General features: G+C 35.5%; 1 protein-coding gene across 2 annotated transcripts in view; it reads left to right on the forward strand.

Annotated features, from left to right (window-relative positions):
* The first annotated feature begins 468 nt into the window (after positions 1–468).
* Positions 469–22,074, forward strand: part of LOC127553694 (interleukin-3 receptor subunit alpha-like) — a 47,459-nt gene continuing 25,853 nt past the window's right edge. For both annotated transcript variants that reach the window (XR_007951807.1, XM_051984605.1), the window contains exons 1-3: positions 469–557; positions 14,009–14,115; positions 20,653–20,777. Coding sequence is in view for 1 of the 2 variants with exons in the window: in XM_051984605.1 (XP_051840565.1) it covers positions 14,040–14,115; positions 20,653–20,777 (201 nt within the window). In the remaining variant the exon portion in view is untranslated. The remainder of the gene's footprint in view (positions 558–14,008; positions 14,116–20,652; positions 20,778–22,074) is intronic.

Genomic DNA, 22,074 nt, shown 5'->3' on the forward strand with positions numbered 1-22,074 from the left:
AATTTCTGTTGCTCTTACTGATATCTAGACTCAAGTTTGCCTCTGATACCTACTGACATTGTGTCCATATACAAATCAAATACCCATGCCTCTGGGAACTCTCTTATATTTCTAGTTTATGAGGTTTCATAGAAATTCAAAGGTACTTAAAAATACCCTTAATTTATGTTAAATGATATTCTCATTTTCTGCTCTTCCCATTCTCTTTTGCTCTTCCATTAGTTTTTTCCCTCCTATAGCAAAGGTGGCACCAGTAGTAATGAGCAGAACCTAGTTCTTTCTGGTCCAAGCTCAATTCCTCTGGTTCCAAATTCTTTATTCTTTCCTTTTCCCCATTCCTTTATTTGGAATTTTAAAACAACGATAAAGTCTTAATGAGGGAAATTCAGAGAAAACAGTGATATCATTAAAAAGAAAACAGGAAGCTTTAGAGAATATAAGGGGAAAGAAATTCTCAAAAGGGAGTGGCCCAATTCTGCCTATGTCCAGAAGACAGCCTGCCTGAAGAACTTCATTGTTTGACTTTAAGGAAAGGAAGAAGTTCCTAGTACTAAAGAGTAAGTCATTTATCTTACAATTATATTTCACGTTCTTCATTCTGAAGCTCAATTAGAGCTTCTTCTGATGCAGCTTCTTCTCAAAGATCACAGGCAGACAGGAGTTTGGTTGGACGGGTGGTGGGAAATATGTTAGGGTATAGGAGAGCTGTTGAAAGAATACAGGGATGATAATAATAGCATTGGAAATCCCAAGAGAACTTCAGTTGGAATTAGAGTGTAATTAAATCATCCTTCTTTAAGCTGAGACTTTCATCATGAAAGAGCTGACTTGTAAAAAATAAACAACTAGTCAAAGGAGTAAATTTTCTCTTTTGCAAATTTTGACAAGGTGACTGACAGTCAACATGAATTTATTCAACAGTTACTATGTTCTAGGTACAGTGCTGAGTGAGGATGCAAGGAAAAGCAAAAACAATCTAATGGGGAAGACAGAACTCAAACTGTACAGACAAGATACACACATATATATATGTGTGTGTGTGTGTGTGTGTGTGTGTGTGTGTGTGTGTATCTTGTCTGTACAGTTTGAGTTCTGTCTTCCCCATTATATATATAATGATTCAGAGATAATCTCAGAGAGAGAGCACTACTATTAAAGGGGGCCAGGAAAGGCTTGTTATATAAGGTAGAATTTTAGCTCAAATTTGAAGGAAGCCAGGAAAAAGAGACAGCATAGGGGAGAATCAGTGACATTTCCCAGAATTGGGAAATGAAGTATGAAAGTCAGGAGTCCTATATTTTTGGATTGTACAATGCTTGGAGAGGAAAATGTGTGAGACTGGAAAGGCATAAAGAGGCCACATCATTATAAGTTTTAAAAACCAACTAATCAATCAATTTTAAGAACTTATGTACCAGTCACTGTGCTAATAAGCTCTGAAGAGTGTGTAGATTAAGCTTAATGATTGCAATTTCATAGTAAATTGCAATTTACTCTGAGCCTCTCATTCAAGTTCCCAATCTTATAAGAGTCTAAAAATCACAGCAAGTCTTGTCATTTTAACTCCTAAGTTTCTGAAGCTTGCTTAGGCATTTCAGGCATCATGGATAATGTCCTATATAGTTGTATGAAGAATAGGTGGTTTGTTGAGCATGTAAGTACAGAAGTACAGTTTATATCACCTGATTCCTTTGCTAGCAATTTCAGAGCAAAGAGCAGAGTCCTAAAACATCTCTAGACCTTTATATTCTAGAGAAGACTAAATTTCAGCCTGAGCCAATCTTTTATATTACCTAGGTAGGTAGGTAGTAGCAAGCATAGTAGGCAGCTGTCTGTATGATAAAATTCAAAATGCATCAGGAAACCTTTCTCTTTCCTAAAGAACACTACTCTCACCAGCTTTCTAGCATTTGAAATTCCAATGGAAATTCATTCCTTTGATGTCGACTTCTTGCTCCTTGTTCAAATCAATTCAGTTTAACAAGTATTGATTCAGCACCTAAGAAAAAACATTCAGAAGTCTTTGCCTTCAAGGGGCTTACGTTATATTTAATGAATATGATACATGTACAGATAAGAATAACATATAACTCAGAATAAAGGAAGCAAAAGAGATTTTAGCAAAATATGACAAGATCATGAGTCATACATACAAGAAAATATGAGTACAGCAGAGGGAGAGATTATTTGTGGTCAGGGAGATAAAGGGAAAGATTCCCTGAAGCAGTGAATTCTACTTGATGGACTGGCAAGAGAAGAAGTGATCAGACTGTACTGTAAGAATTATTATTTTTTTTTAATTTAACATTTTATTTTCCCCTGGTTACATGTAAAGCAATTTAAAATATTCATTTCAATGCTTTGAGTTTCAAATTCTCTGCCTTTCTCCTTCCCAATGCTCCCTCATTAAGAAGGCAAGTAAATCAATATAGGTTATATATGCATAGTCATGAAAAGCATTTCTACTTTCATAATGTAAAAGAAAATATAGACCTCCCCCCCAAAAAAAAATTCAAAAAAATAAGGAAAGTTTTTTTTTTTTTTTTTTTTTTTTTTTTTAAAGCATGCCTTGGGGCAGTTAGGTGGTGCAGTGGACAGAGCACCAGCCCCGAAGTCAGGAGGACCTGAGTTCAAATCTGATCTCAGACACTTAACACTTCCTAGCTGTGTGACCCTGAGCAAGTTACTAAAACCCAATTGTCTCAACAACAACAACAGCATGCCTCAATCTGTATTCAGACACCACCAATTTTTTCTCTGGTGATGGATAATATATTTTATCATAAATCCTTCAGCATTGTCTTGGGGCATTATATTATTGAGAATAGCTAAATCATTCACAGCTGATTGTTACAATATTGCTATTACTTTGTACATAGTACATTTCACTTTGCATAAGCTCATGTAAGTCTTTCCAGATTTTTCTGAGAGGATCTTGCTCATCATTTCTTATACTGTAACAGTATTCCTCATTACAATCACATACCATAATCTGTCCATTCTTCAGTTGATGGCCATTCCCTCAGTATTCAATTCTTTGCCACCAGGAAAGAGCTATTATCTATCTACCTATCTATCCATACACATATAGATTTTTTCCCTTTTTGTTTTTAATCTCTTTTTAAATATAGACTACAAGTAGTATTCCTAAATCAAAAGATAGGCATGATTTTATAACCCTTTGGCATAGTTCCAAATTTCTTTACAGAATGGTTGAATCAGTTTACAACTCCACCAACAATACATTAAATATCTCATTTCCCCCACATCTCCTGTACCATTTGACATTTTCCTTTTCTGTCCCATTAGATAATCAGATAGGTATGAGGTGGTACCTCAGAATTGTTTTAACTTGCATTTCTCCAATCAATAGTGATTTAGAGCATTTTTCATATGGTTATAGAAAGCTTTGATTGCTTCATATGAACATTGTTCATTCATTTTAATCATTTATCAATTGGGGAATGACACTTATTTTTATAAATTTGACTCAATTCTTTTTTGTTTGAGAAATGAAGTCTTTCTCAGAGAAACTTGCTTCAAAAATTTTTCTTAGTTACTATTGCTATTTCTCTCCATCTTATTTCCTCCACTATTTATTCTTTTCTCTCTCACCCTATCTCTCCTCAAAAGTGTTTTGTTTCTGACTATCTCCTTCCTCCCTTCTATCACTCCACCTCTTTCCCTTATGCTCTTCCCCTCCCTCCTACTTTCCTGTAGGATAAGATTGATATCTATATCCAATAAGTGAGTGTATATTATTCCCTCTTTGAGCTAATTCTGATGAGAGTAACCTTCACTCACTCTCCTTCATTTACTTATTTCCCCTTTCACTCCTTCCTTTCTCCCAATAAATTCCTCATTCCCCCCTTAATTTAATTTTTAGATATTATTCCTTCATATTCATCTCAAATATACTTCTTTTAACTGTTCTAATAATGAAAAAGTTCCTGTGAATTACAAGTATCACCTTCCCCTGTAAGAAACAGTTTGATCTTATTAAGTGCCTTATGATTTCCCTTTCCTGTTTACTGTTCAAACATTTTCTTGTGTCTTGTATTTGAAAGTCAGATTTTCTATTCAACTCTGGTCTTTTCATCAACACCCTTTATTGCATTCAATATCCATTCCCCCTTCCCCCCCCCCCCCCCCCAGCTCCCTCCGGAAGATTATAATTAGTTTTGCTAGATAGGTGATTCTTGGTTGTAATCCTAGCTCCTTTACTCTCTAGAATATCATATTTCCAGCCATCCAATTCTTTAATGTTAAAGCTGCTAAATCTTGTGTTATTCTGACTATGGCTCCACTATAATTGAATTGTTTCTGGATGCTTGCAATATTTTGTCCTTGACTTGGGAATTTTGAAATTTGATTAAAATATTTCTGAGAGTTTTCATCTTGGGAGGTAATCTTTTAGGAGGTAATCAGTGGATTCTTTCAATTTCTATTTTATAAAAAATCTGGTTCTAGAATATCAGGACAATTTTCCTTGATAATTAAAAGAAGCTGCCCAGGTTCTTTTTGGATCATGGCTTTCAAGTAGACCAATAATTTTAAAATTCTCTCTCCTATATCTATTTTCTAGTTAGTTGTTTTTCCAATGAGATATTTTCACATTTTAAAAATTTTTTTCATTCTTTTGGATTTGTTTTATCGTACTTTAATTTCTCAAAGTCATTAGCTTTTTTTGCCTAATAATTTTAATTTAAAGAAATTATTTTCCTCTGTGAGCTTTTGTACCTCCTTTCCTATTTGTCCAATTTGAATTTTTAAGGAGTTTTTTTCCCCTTCAGTGAATTTTTGTGCCTCTTTTCTATTCAACCAATTCTTCTTTTCAAAGAATTCTTTTCTTACTTGGAGTTTTGTACCTCTTTTACCATTTGGCCTAGTCTGTTTTTTAAGGTATTATTTTCTTCAGTATTTGTGTGTGTGTCCTTTACCAAGCTGTTAACTCCCTTCCCCACTGCCATGATTTCCTTACATCATTTTTATTTCTCTTCCCAATTTTCCCTCTATCTCTCTTATTTGATTTTCAAAAATCTTTTTTGAGCTTTTCCATGGTTAAAAAACAATTCATATTTTTCCTTGGAGGCTTTGGATGTAGGAACTTTAACTTTGTTATCTTTTTCTGGGTGTGTTTTGATTTTCCTTATCACCATAGTGATTTATGATCAAAACTTTTTTTCTGTGTTTTCTCATTTTCTAGCCTATATCTTGACTTTTTAAACTCTTTTCTTCAGTAGAATTTTCTGCCCTGGTTCTGTGAGAAGGATCCCTGCTCACTCTGACTATAAACTGGAGTGTGCTAGTGCTCCCCCTCACCCTGGAACTACCACTTCAGACTATTATCCAGATTTGAATATGGGCAAAACAACAGACTCTTGCCTTAGTGCTAGCAAAGAGATCCCTGTAATCGCCTTCTGACCAATTGTTCAGTCCCCTTACTATTGTGGGCTAAGAACTCCTGAAGCAGCTTTTGTGGCTTCCAAAGTCTGCTCCTGGTTTGCTAGATCTGAGTCTACACTGGTATGGCTTGTGCTGGATTGTGCTCCAGTCTCTCCCAAGTGCAACAGACCTTTCCTGCCAATTGGAAAATCATTTCACCCCAGATCAGCAGCTCACCTATTATTTATGATTTTAGAAAGTTTCTGATGCGCTGAAAGATTGTGATTTATTTGTGATAATACAGCTAGAAGATATCAGACACAGAATTTGAACCCCACCTTTCCTGACTTCAGAATCAATCCTCTAGCTACTGTCATGCTACTTTTCTATTTGTAATTAAGACCAAGGAAGTCTTTTGATCATAATTCTGATACAAATCAATAGGAGCTCCATGTTTGATCAAGAAGCAAATAGAAATCTTCTTTCCACTACCTACCAATTCAGCTCCAGTCTGGATAATGAGGTTTTTTTCTCTTGATTCATTGGAGTTCATTTTTAGATTCATTTTAGCCACCTTTGATGAATCCCATGAATCAGATTATAATGGGAGAGCATTTTAAACCAGATAGTCTCTGGTGGCTATCTGTATCTACTATTTTCAAAAACCATTTTTAAAATTTATGTATTTTAAATACATTTTTATTTAAATATATATTAAATTAACATATTTATTTTTTCTCTCCACAAAGGAAAAAAAAGCCCACTTATATTTTATTCATAATCATAATTTGTTCAACCATTCTTCAACTAATGGATATTGTCTTGGTCTCCAATTCTTTGGTACCATTAGAAAAGATATAAATATTTTCATATATATAGGACCTTTTTTTCTTCCTTTGATCTCTTTGGGATATAGATTTAGTAGTATTTCATTGGGTCAAAGAATATCCACAAACATTATATGAAAATCAACTATGATTTACTTAGCTCTTTTTAGCAATATGATGATCCAAGACAATTTAAAAAGATTTATGATGAAAAATGCTATTACATCAGGGAAAGCACTATGGAGTCTGAATGCAAATCAAAGCATACCATTTTAACTTAAAAAATTCTTTTTCATGTTTTTTGGTCTTTATTCTGATTTCTTCTTTCACAATACGACTAATGTAAAAATATGTTTAACATGATTGCACATGTATAACCTACACCAGATTGCTTACTGTCTTGGAGTGAGGGAAGGGAAGGAAGAGAGGGAGAAAAAAAATTGACATTCAAAATCTTATAAGAGTGAATGTTGAAAACTATCTTTACATGTAATTGGAAAAAATAAAATAGTAAGTGAAAAAATGTTGAAAACCGTCTTTGCATGCGATTAGATATAAAAGACTACAAAATCAAACTAATTAAAAAAATATGTTTGTTCAGTATCTTTGGGGGCATAGTTTCAAATTTCTTGAAAAAGACTTTCACCCAGTTTTGCCTTTGTAACAAAATATGCCTCCTAGAAGGTAAGTGCAAGAATCCCAAGAATCATTCTTCTACCTCTGGGAAATAGGTCAGATGGATTAATATTTCAGTTTTCAAGGGTATTCAAAGAGAGAGGGTGCAGAACACCCAATTATCTGGTTTAGAATGGCATTCTTAAGTGATAATAAACATAGAAATATGAAAGTAGCTGGGACAAGAGAATGGCAGAATCCTGATTCTGCCACTAGCTGTGTGACTTTATTCTATTTATTTATCTTCTCTGAGCTAAAATTCCTTTCCAAAATATTTAGAAGGGGTGAAAGGTTCCTTTCAGTTCTTATAGTTTGTGAAAAGTTTGGGTAGTTTTTGTTTGTTTGCTTTTAAAAAACAAATGAATTCTTCCTTTCTGTTGTTGGTTAAAGAAGAAACTAAGAGAAGAAATGAAATAGGTTTGAGTTCACAATATACAAGTATTTCAAAATGTGTAAAAATAACATGAAAGCAGGAAAGGAAAAAGAGAAAGTTGAACATCAATAATACCCCCAAATACCAGACCCAGCACTGTGGAATTTTATCTATTGATCTCCTCCTTCCCTTATGACCCCATTCCCATCCCAACAATCATGATACTTCCATCCTAGTTTTTTTGTGATCCCTTTTGGGGTTTTCTTGATGAAGTTGCTGGAGTGGTTTACCATATCCTTCAGCATTTTTTGCAAATGAGGAAACTGAGGCAAAAAGGAGTAAGTGATTTGCCTAGGGCCACACCACTAGAAAATATCTGAGCCCACATTTGGATTCAGGAAGATGAGTCTTCTGATTCTAGACCTAACCCTCTATCTATGTGCTACTTAGCTATTCTATACTTGTTTGAAATATTAGGAGTTGGAGCTTTTCATTGATTCTTATCTTTAATTTTTTTTAAATTTAATTTTATATCACTTTAAATATTTACTTTTATTCTAAATTTAAATAACAAAAAAGAGTATTTCTATATGCTTAGGAAATCTATGCTCATAGCTATGAGTATCCACTTGACATCACTTTCTTTTTAAAAAGTAATACATTCTATACATTATTTGCAGACCTGTTCTTGTTTGTCATCTGTGCTCCTTTCTGAATTTTCTTCTTTTTTATGAATTGTAAAAAATGTCACTTTTTTTGGGGGGGGGCATTACTATTGTTAAGTTAACACAACTATCTTACATACCCAAGTAGAAAGTTGTAGAAGTTGAACATTATACAAATCATTTTGCTTTAAAATACCCAATACGTATAAAAATTCCAAATTGTATATTGTCCATAACAGAAACATTTTCAAAAGGACAAGGAAAACTATTATTTTCAGAAACCCTTTAAATAATGGGCATAACCTCAGGATACAATCAATACAATTAATTAAAACTTATACAAATTATCCTAATTCTACATAAAAGAATCCAAGAAGTTCTTAAAAATATTAATTCAACTTTTAGAAATAACCCTACCAAATTATAGATCACGTTTATAACTATATTCCTTATACAAGGAAACAATTATGTATCTAAAGAAACAAATATTCAGTCAATTGACTTACTACAGTAAAAGTAGACTATCTCTTTTATATGACAATTTGCTTTCTGCAGCTGAGAGCCAAGCCTCTGCAGAAATCTTACACTTAGAACATTTAGGAGGGGAAGGGGATTCCATGTGGCCAACACTCCCCTACTCCCCCTCCAAAGAGGCAGCCATGGGCAGTAAGGGTGGGTATAATGGGCTGAAGCTGAGCTGATGCACTGAAGTGGAAGCACTTTAGGCTCATTAGCAATTGGACAATACTCTAGTAATATATTCTTGGAGAAAGAATGGCCCCGCCCATTCTTTGTGCAAGTTTGATGTGTTGTATAGGAGATTGCGTAGAAGATTTGGTGGGTGGAGTGTGAGAGCCAGAGGCACTGCTGGCGGGATTCATGTCATGATTGCTCTCACTTCGTGTCTCCATTCCCCTTCACCTCCGCAAAGAATAAAGATCAAGGATTTTCCCTTATCCTGACTCCGGCTGATTTTAAAAATACTCTGGGTGCTAAATGCGGTCATCACAGGTGGAGGTAGGGAAGACAAGCTATATCTTCATCCCTGAAGACAAAAGATTCTTTTCCACTCAGTTCTTTTCCTCACTCAATTTTCTCCATCCTTCCATTAAAAACTTTCCTTTCCTTCTTGCTACATACTTTAAATAATTTCCAACAACCTTTCTAACTAGATGCTCCATGCTAAAGTAGTAGAAAGCAGTGTGTGTGTGTGTGTGTGTGTGTGTGTGTGTGTGTGTGTGTGTGTGGCGGGGGGAGGGGGGGAGAGAGATGAGTTGAATCTTTACCTTTTAAGATAAAAGATTCTCTCCTGTTTCTCCCTCCCCCACCTCTTCTTCTCCTCCCACATACTTTCCCAATACTTTCTCTCTCCACTCTTAAATCACTTTCATTCTCCTGTCCTTTCCCTTCAAGACTGTTAAGATTCACAATATAGTGAACAGCTGAATGATTCCATAAAACCCATATGTCCAGCAGAACTGGATTTAAAGCATAACTTATTATATTAACAAATTACCCAATGTTTCAGAAGATAACATACTTTATCCAAATAGAGGCACGTGACTCCTTTCAGGCAAGTTAAACTGAATCAAATCAAATACAGCTTTTAAAAAGTTTTTTTTTTTTTCTTTCTTTCTTTCTGCCTGAGTGTTCTTCTCACAACAACGAGCTTATCTGTCTGGGCAGAGCTTGAATTTTATTGCTCTGTTCCTTTAATCCTATTAGCAGGCTTTGAAAATTGCTTCTCAAGGAAACCTGTCTGCCAGTTTTAAAAGTTTCTTAAAACTTTAACAGACCTTTTTAACCAATAAAACAGACAAATAGGTCTCACAGAACACAGAACACTAATCACATAAACATAGACTGCACAATCAACATTTAACAAAACATTTAGCATATATAGACAGATAGCACCAAAAAAGGTGTTCAGAATCAGATAATCAGATCCACTCTAGAATACCCAGAGTTGTGCCAACTGGCACAGAACCAGATATGTGTCTTAGAAGACACCCCGGTAGTGCCACACTATGTACAGTGGACACTGTTCTCAGAAATTAACACCTATTGGCATCTTATTATTCTGAGAATCCAGATGCTAGCGCAGACAGACAAAATAGGTAAACAGATCAGATTATGTCCTAAGACATCCAGACTTACTCTCCTGTGGACAAAATGAAGATGTCCATTATCAGGCATGGCTGCACCTGAAAACTGCTCTCTTCATGGAGACTCTGGAAAAATCCAGATCTTCAGCCACCCTGAGGCCCAAGGCAGAGATCTGAAGGTCTCTAAGCTTTAATCCTGCTGTCATATCTTGCTGGGGCCTCCAAATGTAATGCTAGAGAAACTGAGGCAAAATAGATTTTTTAATTATTTAAATGGGAGAGTTTGTGCTGGGGGCATGTTGCCCCCAGGGCTGATGTCTCAAAGCATCCAGCAGGGAATGTGAGTTTCCCATGAAATATATATATACACACATGTGGCTCTAAGTGACCCAGGTAGACTGAGGCAGAAGCAGAGTCTGAGCACTGAGAATGGGAATGGATCATCAATCCAGTTCTGACAGGATCAGGGGCAGGACCATACATTCTTACAAATTGGGAGTAAAGGAGATAATCAAACTAGAGTCAGGAATTCTGAAGAGATAGAGGTAGATGATGCCAATTAGGCATCTGAGATACGACATCTGGAATTTTGGAATTCCAGAGTGACCACAGCCCAAATTATCAAAGTCTTAATGAGCAGGAGGGGGAGGTGTTGCAACCAGAGGAATTTAGGCAGAACAATAAAAGGAACTGAGGCAGAAAAGTTCAGGGAAACTGAGGCAGGACAATAAAAGGGAACTGGGCACAACAAAATGATCCTCATAATCAATAAATTTAGGCAAGCAAAGCTAATCAAATAGGGCCATATCAAAAAATACATGTCTACAACATATGCTCATCATCTCTTAGGGGGTAGGTAACATCATAGCTCCACTAGAGACAAAATTGGTTGTGGCTTTAATCAGAGTTCTTAAGCCTTTCAAAATTGTTTTTTTCATAAATATTATTATCTTTGTGAAAATTGTTTTCCTAGTTCTATTCACTATGTTCTTCAGTTCATATTACCCAGGACTCTTTTATTTTGATGTAATAACAAACAATACAGTGTAATATCTTGCATTATACAACACATCACAATTTATTAAGCCTTTTCCTAATTGTCTAAGAAGTATTCTAAAGCAGTCTCTTAGATTTAAGTTCTTCTGCCCTTTCTTGATAATCCTTCCCCTTTTAAATAAATGTCAAAATTTGTTTCTACATGTAAAGGAGAGGAAAATAAACATTAAATTTAATTTTTAAAATTTCTTTTTGTATTTTTTTTTGTATTTACATTATAGTTTTTCCTGTAGTCAAGAAAAAACAATTAAATCATCAAATACTGTGGCCATATATGCATTCAATATCCTGTTCTAGTAATTCACTATCTCTGTGTTACAAATTACTGCTTTCCTTTAACTTCTCAGAATTAGTCCCAAGACAGGGCAGAGTACAGAGGAAGAGCAGAAGTTATGAAGGCAGAGGAGGAAGAAAGATACTAAAGCCTTAGTCCTCATTTCCCCTCCACAGCCCAGAATCATGTATCCAATTGTTACCACTTCTCTTCTGCCTTAAAACTAGTTGTATTGAACAAAAGAAGGCATTGTATATCTGGGAGACATGAAAACAGCCACATTGTTTAAAGAATTCATAGCTCTGTCTCTATCTCTGTCTTTTGGGAAAAAAAAAATTGGCTTTAGCAGAGCTATAAGAATGACTCTACAATAATTGAAGCACTTAACATTTATCTGAGGAACTAAAAGTACTATTTACTAAAAATAAAGTTACATGGTAACTGCCAAATGAGTGATTTGAAGACTTGGACCCATATCCAAGTCAAGGAACAAAGTTTATTGTAATTGCAATGCTAATTGAAGTGAACTAAGTTCCAAAAGAATTTGGCAAAGGACAAGAGAAAGGAGACACATTTATACAGTTCTTCAAGTTATTTATACGCTAATTTTATGTCTTAGAGGTAGAACTGGGAAGTGGTCTCAGGAATTTGGTTATCACTGGCCAGCAGATTCTCCTAAGGCCAGAAGATGTTAGAATCATTGACAGATTGTCAGAACAATAGTACTCTAAGGTCAGAGGATCTCAGGAGCACTAATATCTTCCCTAAAATCTAAGGGAAGAAATATCATCATATTCCTAGTCCAGAAGACTTTTACAATCATTAATAGACAAATTGTTAGAACAATAGCACTCTAAGGTGAGGGTGGAGGGGACCTTGGGATCATTGATTCAAAAACCAGAAGACTTTAGAATCATTGACAGATTGTTAGAACAGAAGCACTCTAAGTGGGGGGGGGGGGGAGCTAAGAGATTCCCCCTTACTGCTGTTTTCCCTAGAAGCTATGCTCCTTTATTACTAATGCGTTGTTAGTGGAGCTGTGAACTGATCCAGCCATTCTGGAGAGCAATTTAGAACTATGCCCAATGGGTTATAAAACTGTGCAGTGCCATTACTGGTTCTGTATCCCAAAGAAAGAGATCATAAGAGGGATAAGGACCCACTTGTGGTCCTTTGCCCAGAAAAGCCTCCATAGTCCAGTCTAGGACACAAAACTATTGTGCCACGATTTCTTTTTACTGTCCTGCCTCATTTTCCCTAATTGTCCTGCCTCACTTTCCCTGGTTGCACCTCCTCCCCCCTTTCCTGACAATTAGGACTGAAGTGGAGATCTGGTCACTCTGGCATTCCAAAAGAGTCACAAATATAAAGATATAATCTCAAGATAAGGGGGAATTCAGATATCTGGGTTCCTAAGTCCTTCTAAGTTATCAAGAATTTATGGTCCTATCCCCACCCTGTCAGAACCGTATTAATGATCTGTCCTTGGACATTCCTGCCATTTACCAATGTTCAGGCCCCACCCCCTTGTCTACCCTGATCTATGGAAACATATATAGTTCATTGGAATCTCACATTCGAGACTGGATTCTTTGAGATGAAAGTCTAATTCAGCTCTGGAGGCGGAATGGATTCTGTGCTGCTTCCAGACTATCTCTCTCTCTCAGAAATCCAAATAAAATATTAAAAACTCTCTAATCTCTATCTTGCCTCAGTGTCTTCTGGCATTACAAAACAACTCTCCAATAGAATTTTGATGGAAAATGCCATCTGCATCCAGAGAAAGAACTGTGGAGACTGAATTTTTTTCATTGTTGTTGTTGTTTTGTTTTGGGCCGTGGTGCTGTCCAGGCCAGCTAGGTGGTACAGTAGATAGAGCATTGGCCTTGGAGTCAGAGAATCTGAAGTCAAATCCAAATCATTTAACTGATTTCTTTTTTTTTTTCTTTCTCTTTTAAGTTGTAAAAACAAGAGAAGCGATTCTACGTATTTTGCATTATTCACTGAAATGGGGTTGAATCTAAGCCAGTCCCTTGTAGTGTTAAATCATGAAGCTAACTGCTGTAGTTTGTTAAATAAGCAAAATGCATAACAATATGAATCTGTGAAAAACTCCCTATACTTCATTTCCTGCTTGAAAGATATGTTTCTTGACAATAGTTAATTTCCTATACTACATGTCATCAGCTAGGTGGCCCAGTGAGCAGGACCTTGAGGTAGAATGATTCACCTTCCTAAGTTTAAGTCAAACACTTACTAGCTGTTTTATCTGGTGCAAGTCACTTCACCCTGTTTGCCTCAGTTTTCTCATCTGTAAAATGAATTGGAGAAGGAAATGGCAAACTACTCCAATATCTTTGCCAAGAAATCGTGAACTAACATGATTGAAAAACAAACAAAAATTGAATGAGCTGCCTCAGGAGGTAGTGAATTTCTTTACAAGCCTTCCTGTAAAAGCTAATAGGAATCTAGTCAAAGAAATAGTAAAGAGAATTCCTTTTCAGGTATGGGTTGAAAACAAGTAACTTACAAGTCAGAGATCCTGTGAACTTTTCCATGATTTTTGCTTTCAAGAAGGATAGCCAGAGACCAAATCTTCTGAAATCCCAGATGTATACTATACTATCTGTTATCTCTTCCTATTTTAGATCTTCAGATCCAGTTCTAACAAGTAGTTCCATGGCAGATGTCATAATTTTGCTTTCATTCTCAATGTTGCCAATCCTAGCATACAGCCAAATACAGAAAGAGGAGGGTAAGTATGAGATTGTAACAGTGATTAAAAAAAATGTTTTAATTTATCCTTGAAATTTTGAAGTATTTTCTTTTTCCAGAAACCTAAAACATCTTCCTACCTTGATTCAGTATTATTCTTCCAGCATCAAACTTGCAGATGTTTGTTATTATTAATAAATGTTAGTTATCCTTAACTAGGGTGACAAGAAAGTTTTGAAATGTTGGTTTAATTTATACAATTGTCTCATTAGGCCATGGAAAGAATGCTGGATTTGAATGACATGGATTCAAAACACAGCTATTCCATTTACTACATCTGTGAACTTGGATTGGCTATTGAACTACTCTGAGTCTCAGTTTCCCTATTTGAAATATTAGGAAAGACTGACAAAATTAATTGAGATCCTTTTTGGTTCAAAGTCTGTGATCTCATGATCTTGTTAATCAGGGGATAGGAGGACTGTATCTGTGACAATGAGAACAAAGTCTATCATCTTCAAGGCAAGACCTGTTCTATGACTGTACTGACTGTGTGTCACTTTCTCTACCACTTTAAAATTTTAAAGATGCCTTAAGAGAAAAAGGAAAGAGGAAGAAGTAGCAGTGTTTTTTTTTTTTTTTGAAAATCTTATTGATATCTTTTATTTTTATACCACTTAAATTCTCCCTTCTATTTCTTCACCTTACTAGTGGTCTCTCATAATAGAAATCATTTTTAAAGGAAAAAAATAAAGAAATAAAAGAAAAATCAGGAAAATCAATTGACACACTGGAAAAAATATAAAAATGTATGTAATGTTCTACATCCCTTTCACATTTCTGCAAAGGAGTACAAAGGGTGTCTTCTTATATTTCTTCTTTGGTGCCAGCTTATTTTTATATAATAAGAGAAAATGGGGCGGGGAGGTGCCATAGTTTATAGAACCTGGGATTGGAAGGAGGAAAACTCATCTTCCTGAGTTCAAATCCAGCCTCAGATACTTTCTAGCTATGTTACCTTGGAAAAGTCACCTTACCCTGTTTGCTTCAATTACTAATCTGTAAAATTAACTGCAGAAGAAAATAGCAAACTACAAATCCCAAAATAGGATCATGAAGAATCAGACACAACTGAACATGTTCTTTTTAATTTTTGGTAAATTAAAAAAAATATATTTTATAGTGTTGTTTTTATGTTGGAGTAGTCATTGTAACACATTGTTTTCTTGGCTCTGCTTTTTTCATTTTGTTTTAGTTCATGTAATCCTTTACATGCTTCTCAGTACTCATCATTTCACAGATTTATAACTTCTTATATAGTAACTTTTTATTATATTCATGTACCACAATTAGTTTAGCCATTATTACTTAATATTTAAATATCTACTTTGTTTCCATTTCTTTGCTACAATAAAAAGTGCAGCTGATTTTTTTCAAATGAATTATATTGTTGCATTTCTAAATATATAGAGAGGTGAATGTATTATATATGACTTTATGTACATGGTGGCTCACTTCAAATGAACCTTGTTTTGAACTACATATTTCAATCTATTTGTATTCATTTTTTCTCATTGGTACTGGAATGAAGATAATCTTAAAGTTTATTTTTAGTGCTTTCAGATTATAATTATTTTGATGATAAAGACATGTGCCATTATATATAGCTCTATGTATTGTATGTCTATTGTCCCATTTCCAACATAAAACTACAAGTGTCTCTAGGACAGGAACTTGAGTTTTTGTTTCCTTTGTAAGTCTTAACAATGATTACTCCAGTATTTGAACTTATTAAATATGATAATCTGGTCTGCGATCTCACAGTCTTCTTCAAATGTTAATATGATAGAATTGCAAAGAGGTGGATTTGCGCCATAGCACAATGTTATGGAAAGACATTTGAGTCTTTCCTTGCTTAGCCTCTTGCCATCTCTATAAACTTGAGTAGAGCATCTGAGCTCATTGAATCTGTTTTACAAATTATAAAATGAGAGGGAATGGGGCAGAAGATGGAGTGAGATGAGGACTTACCAGAGCTCTCTCCCAAACCTCTCCAAAGACCTTTAAATAATGACTCTAAACAAATTCTAGAGCAGCATCTACAAAAAGATGGATTGAAGGAGTTTTCCAGCCCAAGACAACTTAGAAATTTGGCAAGAAAGATCTCTCATACCTGGGTGAGAATGGAACACAATCCAGTGCAGTTGTCTCCTGCACCACCCCAACCCCAATAAACCAAGACCAGGCCTTGGTAGCCATTGAATCAGCAGTGACGGTGGTGGTTTTTGGAGCCCTTAGACCAAAGATGGTAAAGGAACCAAAAAACTGGTCAGAAAGAGATTACAGTGGTCTCTTTTTCAATACTGAGACAGGACTCTGTTGCTTTGCCCAAACTTGGATCAGGGGGGTAATCTTGGGTTGCAGTCCTAGGGCAAGGAGGAGCCTTGGAACAGCAGAACTTGCAGGTCACAGTGGAACAAGCACCTTCCTCACAATTCCAGGGACAAAAAGAATGCTTATAGTCATGTCCCAGAGGACAGTCCAGGAGAGTAGCTAATATCTCTCCTTAGATCTTACTATTTTGCAAGAATGGAAAATTTATAGGTCCCTAGAAGTATCTCTGAAAACACCTGCACAAAACTTCTGAAGTCTAGGACACTTCATCCTCTACTCTGGTTTTTTGGTCTAAGTTTTTAAATGTAAAACATGACTATAATGAAAATGTTTTGCATGACTCCAGATGTATAACCTATATGGAATTACTTGCCTTATCAATGAAGGGGAGTCAGGAGGGAGAAAGGGTTTGGAAATCAAAGTTTTCAAAATGAATATTAAAAGTTGTTTTTGCATATAACTGGGGAAAAAATAAAATATTGAATAAAATAAAATGAAGGAGTTGAAATAGATCTCTAAAAGTTCTTTTTAGCTTTTATATTCTTTTTAAAAAAGTAATAGCATTTTATTTTCAAAATACATGCAAAGATAGTTTTCAATATTCAGCCTTGAAAAACCTTATGTTCCAAAATTTTCTCTCTCCTTTTCCCCATCATTCTCCCCTTGACAGCAAGTAATCCAATAAATGTTAAAGGTATGCAATTCTTCTATACATAAATCCACATTTATCATGCTGCATAAGAAAAATCAGATCAAAAAGGGAAAAAAATAAGAAAGAAAAAATCAAGCAAACAGTTCCCATAATCCTCTTTCTGGGTGCAGATGGCTCTCCGCATTACAAGTCTATTGGAATTGGCCTGAATCACTTTGTTATTGAAAAGTAGCTCTTATATTCTAAGGAAATGAAAAACATTATCATTTTTCTCGTTGCATCCACAATCTGATGGATCTACTGCTCAAACGTGATCTATTCCAATTGGTATAGTCTAATCATAGCCAGCATCATTTAAAGATAATTTCACTGACAGTTCACTGAGGTCAGAGGTGGGGAACATCTTCCATGAACTGTATAAGGCCTGCAAAATCATTTGCAAAGGGAGGTGATAATGAGCTGAAAGCTAGGTACAACAACCTTCCACTACTTGAGTTCTCTAACTTGGTAATTTTGTACAGCTTGCAAATAAATATGTAGATGGTCCTTGGCAAAAAAAAAGGTTCCCCTCTCCCTGACTTAGGATAATAACTCCATCAAGAGAGCCACCCCTGCTCAAAAGGAGAGAGTAGTGATGGTAAGGTAACAACTATCATGGGACATTCAAGTTGAATTTGGAGTATTATTTTTAAGTATACTTCTATATGATAATGGATCTATGATCTAATCAATGTTTCCATTGCCTATATAAATTGTAATCTATCCATGTATGACTTCATAACCTGTGCAATTTTCATCTATGCCTTTTTGTACATGTTTGGCCTCTTTTCACTGCCCCAATCCCATCCCTTTGGTGCTAAGACATTCTCTGACTGCTCCCAGGGGATCATATGGATACTTTGGGGAATATACATATATGATTCACTTCTGAATGTCCCTTTATTAGCTGGTGAGCTGGAAGAGCTGAGGATTTATGGAACCTTCTAAAAGAAGAGACAATTTCCGTGATCCTTCTTCCCTCTCAACCAATCTTCTACTCAAGGAATCACCACTGTCAATGCTTTGTCTTGTTGATGGGAGATGAGGCCATTGTTGCAAGTGCAAGCTTCCAGTGCTTTAAGAAATTAACAGGGACCCAAGCAGTTCTCCCATTTGCAACTCCTCTGTTAAGTGGATGGAATACCATGACCCCTTAGGGCAGTAAAGAACCCTATCCTTCTTCTACACCATCACTCCCAAACTGGTGTCAAATCTTTTCACTTAAAAGGCTGTAGCCAAGAGTAAGATCAAATGGAAATGAACTCATTAAAAAGGAATCCTCAGCTTTTTTTTTTTTTTTTTTTTTTTTTTTTTTTTTGCTGAGGCACTTGGGGTTAAGTGACTTGCCCAGGTCACATAGCTAGGGAGTGTTAAGTGTCTGAGGTCAGATTTGAACTCAGGTTCTCCTGACTTCAGGGCTGGTGCTTTATCCATTGCACCACCTAGTTGCCCCAGTTTTTCTTTTTAAACTCAGTTGTCAACGAGGGAATTCATAGAAATGAGCCAAACTTGACTGAAAATCTATTCTACAACACATTCTATGGTGCCCCAGAATTAGAGAATATCTGCACATTTTCTGCCATGGGGATGGGATGGGATGGGAAAAGATCCCATTATATAGACATTCACTATAAAGGATGAAAACCCAATGTATTAAAGGCTTGCCTCTATTGATTTAAAATATCTTATGGATATCCTAGTGCATCATTTGCCCATTTGTTTTTATTCCCCACTCTTAACATGATAAGTCCCTTTTCAGGAATATATTTGCTTAATCATGTCTTTTCTACCACTTCTTGCATCCAAGTTATAATTCATAATACACATTAGCTTGTAAACATTCACCATTCATCAAACTCACTATGGGTCTTTCCTTTGCTTTTTCTTATTGTGGCCATCTTTACTGAGAGTTCAAAGTATATGAACCCTTTGATCTCAGAAATAAGATGAACAAGGCGGAAGACTCACAGAGTATGAAAAGAGCTCCAGTTTATTATGCAGCACAGCCTTGCTGATATACATTTTTACAAATGTGATCAGTGTGTGAATTGTAGACAATTCCCAATCACCATTCAGAGAAGCAGTTCTTGGGCTTTGCATTTGCATGGTATCTGATAATGTGAGGAGAGCCAATCTAGACATTCTAGCACCCTGCTAACCCACAGGAGAGAGACTCTGTCAAGGTATCCCTGTTTATGAGCAACTACATTGTGACCTTTGGGGCTGAACCCATTCCCATGCTCAATAGGGGCATTTCTGCAACATGGCAGAAAACTTGTTGTGCACCAAAGGTATGTATGTGTGTATGTGTATATATATATATATATATATATATATATATATATATGTGTGTGTGTGTGTGTGTGTGTGTGTGTATATGTGTGTGTGTGTATATATATACACGCATATATGTATGTATATATATGTATGCATATATACACACACATATATCTATATCTATATATGTATACACACATATATTTATAGCTATATATAGATATAGATATAATTTTATTAGTGAGTATTATGTTAATTTAGGAAAGGTTTGGATTCGCTCCTATAAATGATACTTTCTGACTCAGTTTAAGCGAAAGTAAAATTTAATTATACAATACACGGAATAGATTGCCTACAATAACAACCAATACAGTAAATAATACATAAATAAAAAAAGAAAAAGGAGAACTATGATTAGAATAGAAAGCATCACCCGTCCGGAGGAGAACCATCTCTAAGTTGCAATTCTTAAGTTGCAGCAGGCTGGAGGACCTCCGAGGAACAGCCTTTGAGTCCCGAACGGGGAGAGATCCCAGGTGGGTGAGGTCCCAACTATGATTAAAACTGGACTGAATTTATAATGCTTGAAAACAAAGAAGGCACAGAGCCAACTTGCTTACATATAGAAAGTCAGGTATAGGAGAAGGAAATGCCAGATGGGCTTCCAAGATATGACTTGATTAATGTAGATGTCAGGAGACTGACATCCATTGTGTCCCACAGAAGGGCTAGTTCCTGGGATTGTGGAAGTGGAGCCAAACATTATGTGGCATGTTCCTGGTCTCATAGGGTTAAAGAAAGGCTAGGTTCCCATGGAGAGAGTCACGTTCTCGAAATGGTTTGAAATGAACTTACTAATAAGAAGGCATTTCTTATTCAGTGAAGAAACTCAGACTCACAGAGGGGAAGTTGTCCAAGGTCATATAGCAAGTTAGTACTAAAGTTGGAATTTGAATCCAGCTTTTCTCATATTCTTAATAGTGGTTTTTCCCCTACACCTTAGAATTTTAGTGATGAGAAATCACGTTATTCATGAACTATTCTAAATGGTGTTACTTTTTGAAAGAATTTTTAATCAACACAATGGCCATCTAGATTCAAGATTCATAAGTGCAAAAATGTGTACCTTCTTCCAGAATACTCTTCACATAACATGTATTTTATTAATACTGATTGAATTGAATTTATGCTATTGTTGATAATCTTCACTTCCAGATTTGCCAATTAAAAACATAACTATAGATATGAAGACAATGTTGTTGAGATGGACCAACGTGGAGAATGTGAATAACGTCACCTGTACTGTTAAAATCCTCTCAAAATTAGTATATAAAATGGAGGTAAAAATTATTATATATATATATATACATATCTATTTATGTGTGTGCACATACTTAAAAGTCATGTCTGCATATAAACATAAACCACCTATCTATTTGTCTATATAAACATATGTGCATATAATACAAATATATTTTTTCCTATTCACTCAATGAATAGGAGAAAAGATGATTTCAAATAACTAATGGTAAATATCAACATATTCATAATTAGGAAATTTTGTTTTTTGAATAAGTACTATAATTTGTTCCCGAGACAAGTGCCACTAAAATCACTCTCTGTGATGGGGTAGGAGCAGAATACCAATCAAAGACTAAGGGATACTCTAAGACTGCTTCTCATCCCCAATAAAAGAAGGAGGCTACTTGGTAGCTTCTTAGTTTAAATAATTATTTTTGAAATCTGTATGCTAAAGCCAGTTATTTTTTCACATTTAGTATCCCAGAGCTTAAATATTGAGTAAGACGCATGTAGCCTAGTAGCATATATAAAAACAGAGATATTTGGGTGGGTGGGGAGCAGAAACTGAAAGAAGACTTAAAATCAACCCTGTTACCTTCAGACAAAAATAATAACTAACATTTGTATAGCACTTTACAATTTGCAAAGCATTGATTATCACAACCCAGTCCCATTTGGCAGAAGAAGAATCTGAAGGACAGAAAGGTTAAGTAAGTGACTTGCTTAAAGTTGTGCAGCTAATAAGGCTCTGAGGTAAGATTTAAACTAACTTTCAGGTCTTTCTGACTCCAAGTCCAGCACTTTATTCATTGTATCATTTAGTTGCCTCAAAAAGAAAGAAAAAAAGAAAGAAAGAAAGAAAGAAAGAAAGAAAGAAAGAAAGAAAGAAAGAAAGAAAGAAAGAAAGAAAGAAAGAAAGAAAAAGGAAGAAAAAAGGAAAAAAAAATACAACCTTCAAAACTATCATGCTAAAGTTAAAAGATTCCTCAAGAATAATCTATGTAGTCCAGCTATCTCCTAATACAGAGAGGGCAATTAAGGCTCCAGAAAAGGGAAATGGTCTTAAAGGATGGCTCCATTTAATACACTGAAATTGGAGCTGAGGGGACAGAGAATGATAAGGAGCCCAAATCTCAGTGATGCATATATTGGGGAGGCTTTAAGGAATCTTCCTTAAAAGGAACATTTTATCCATTTACAAAGGAAGGAAAAGAGAATCAGAATTATATCAGAAGAAGGAATAAAATTCAGGTCTCCTGATTGCTCATTTAATGGACTTTCAGCAAGTTTGTTGAAATATGACCTTCTTCAGTGGGGATTGACTCCTGGTCTTAA

This window comes from Antechinus flavipes, chromosome 3 (genome assembly GCF_016432865.1).
Source record: "Antechinus flavipes isolate AdamAnt ecotype Samford, QLD, Australia chromosome 3, AdamAnt_v2, whole genome shotgun sequence".
Classification (NCBI taxonomy): Eukaryota; Metazoa; Chordata; class Mammalia; order Dasyuromorphia; family Dasyuridae; genus Antechinus; species Antechinus flavipes.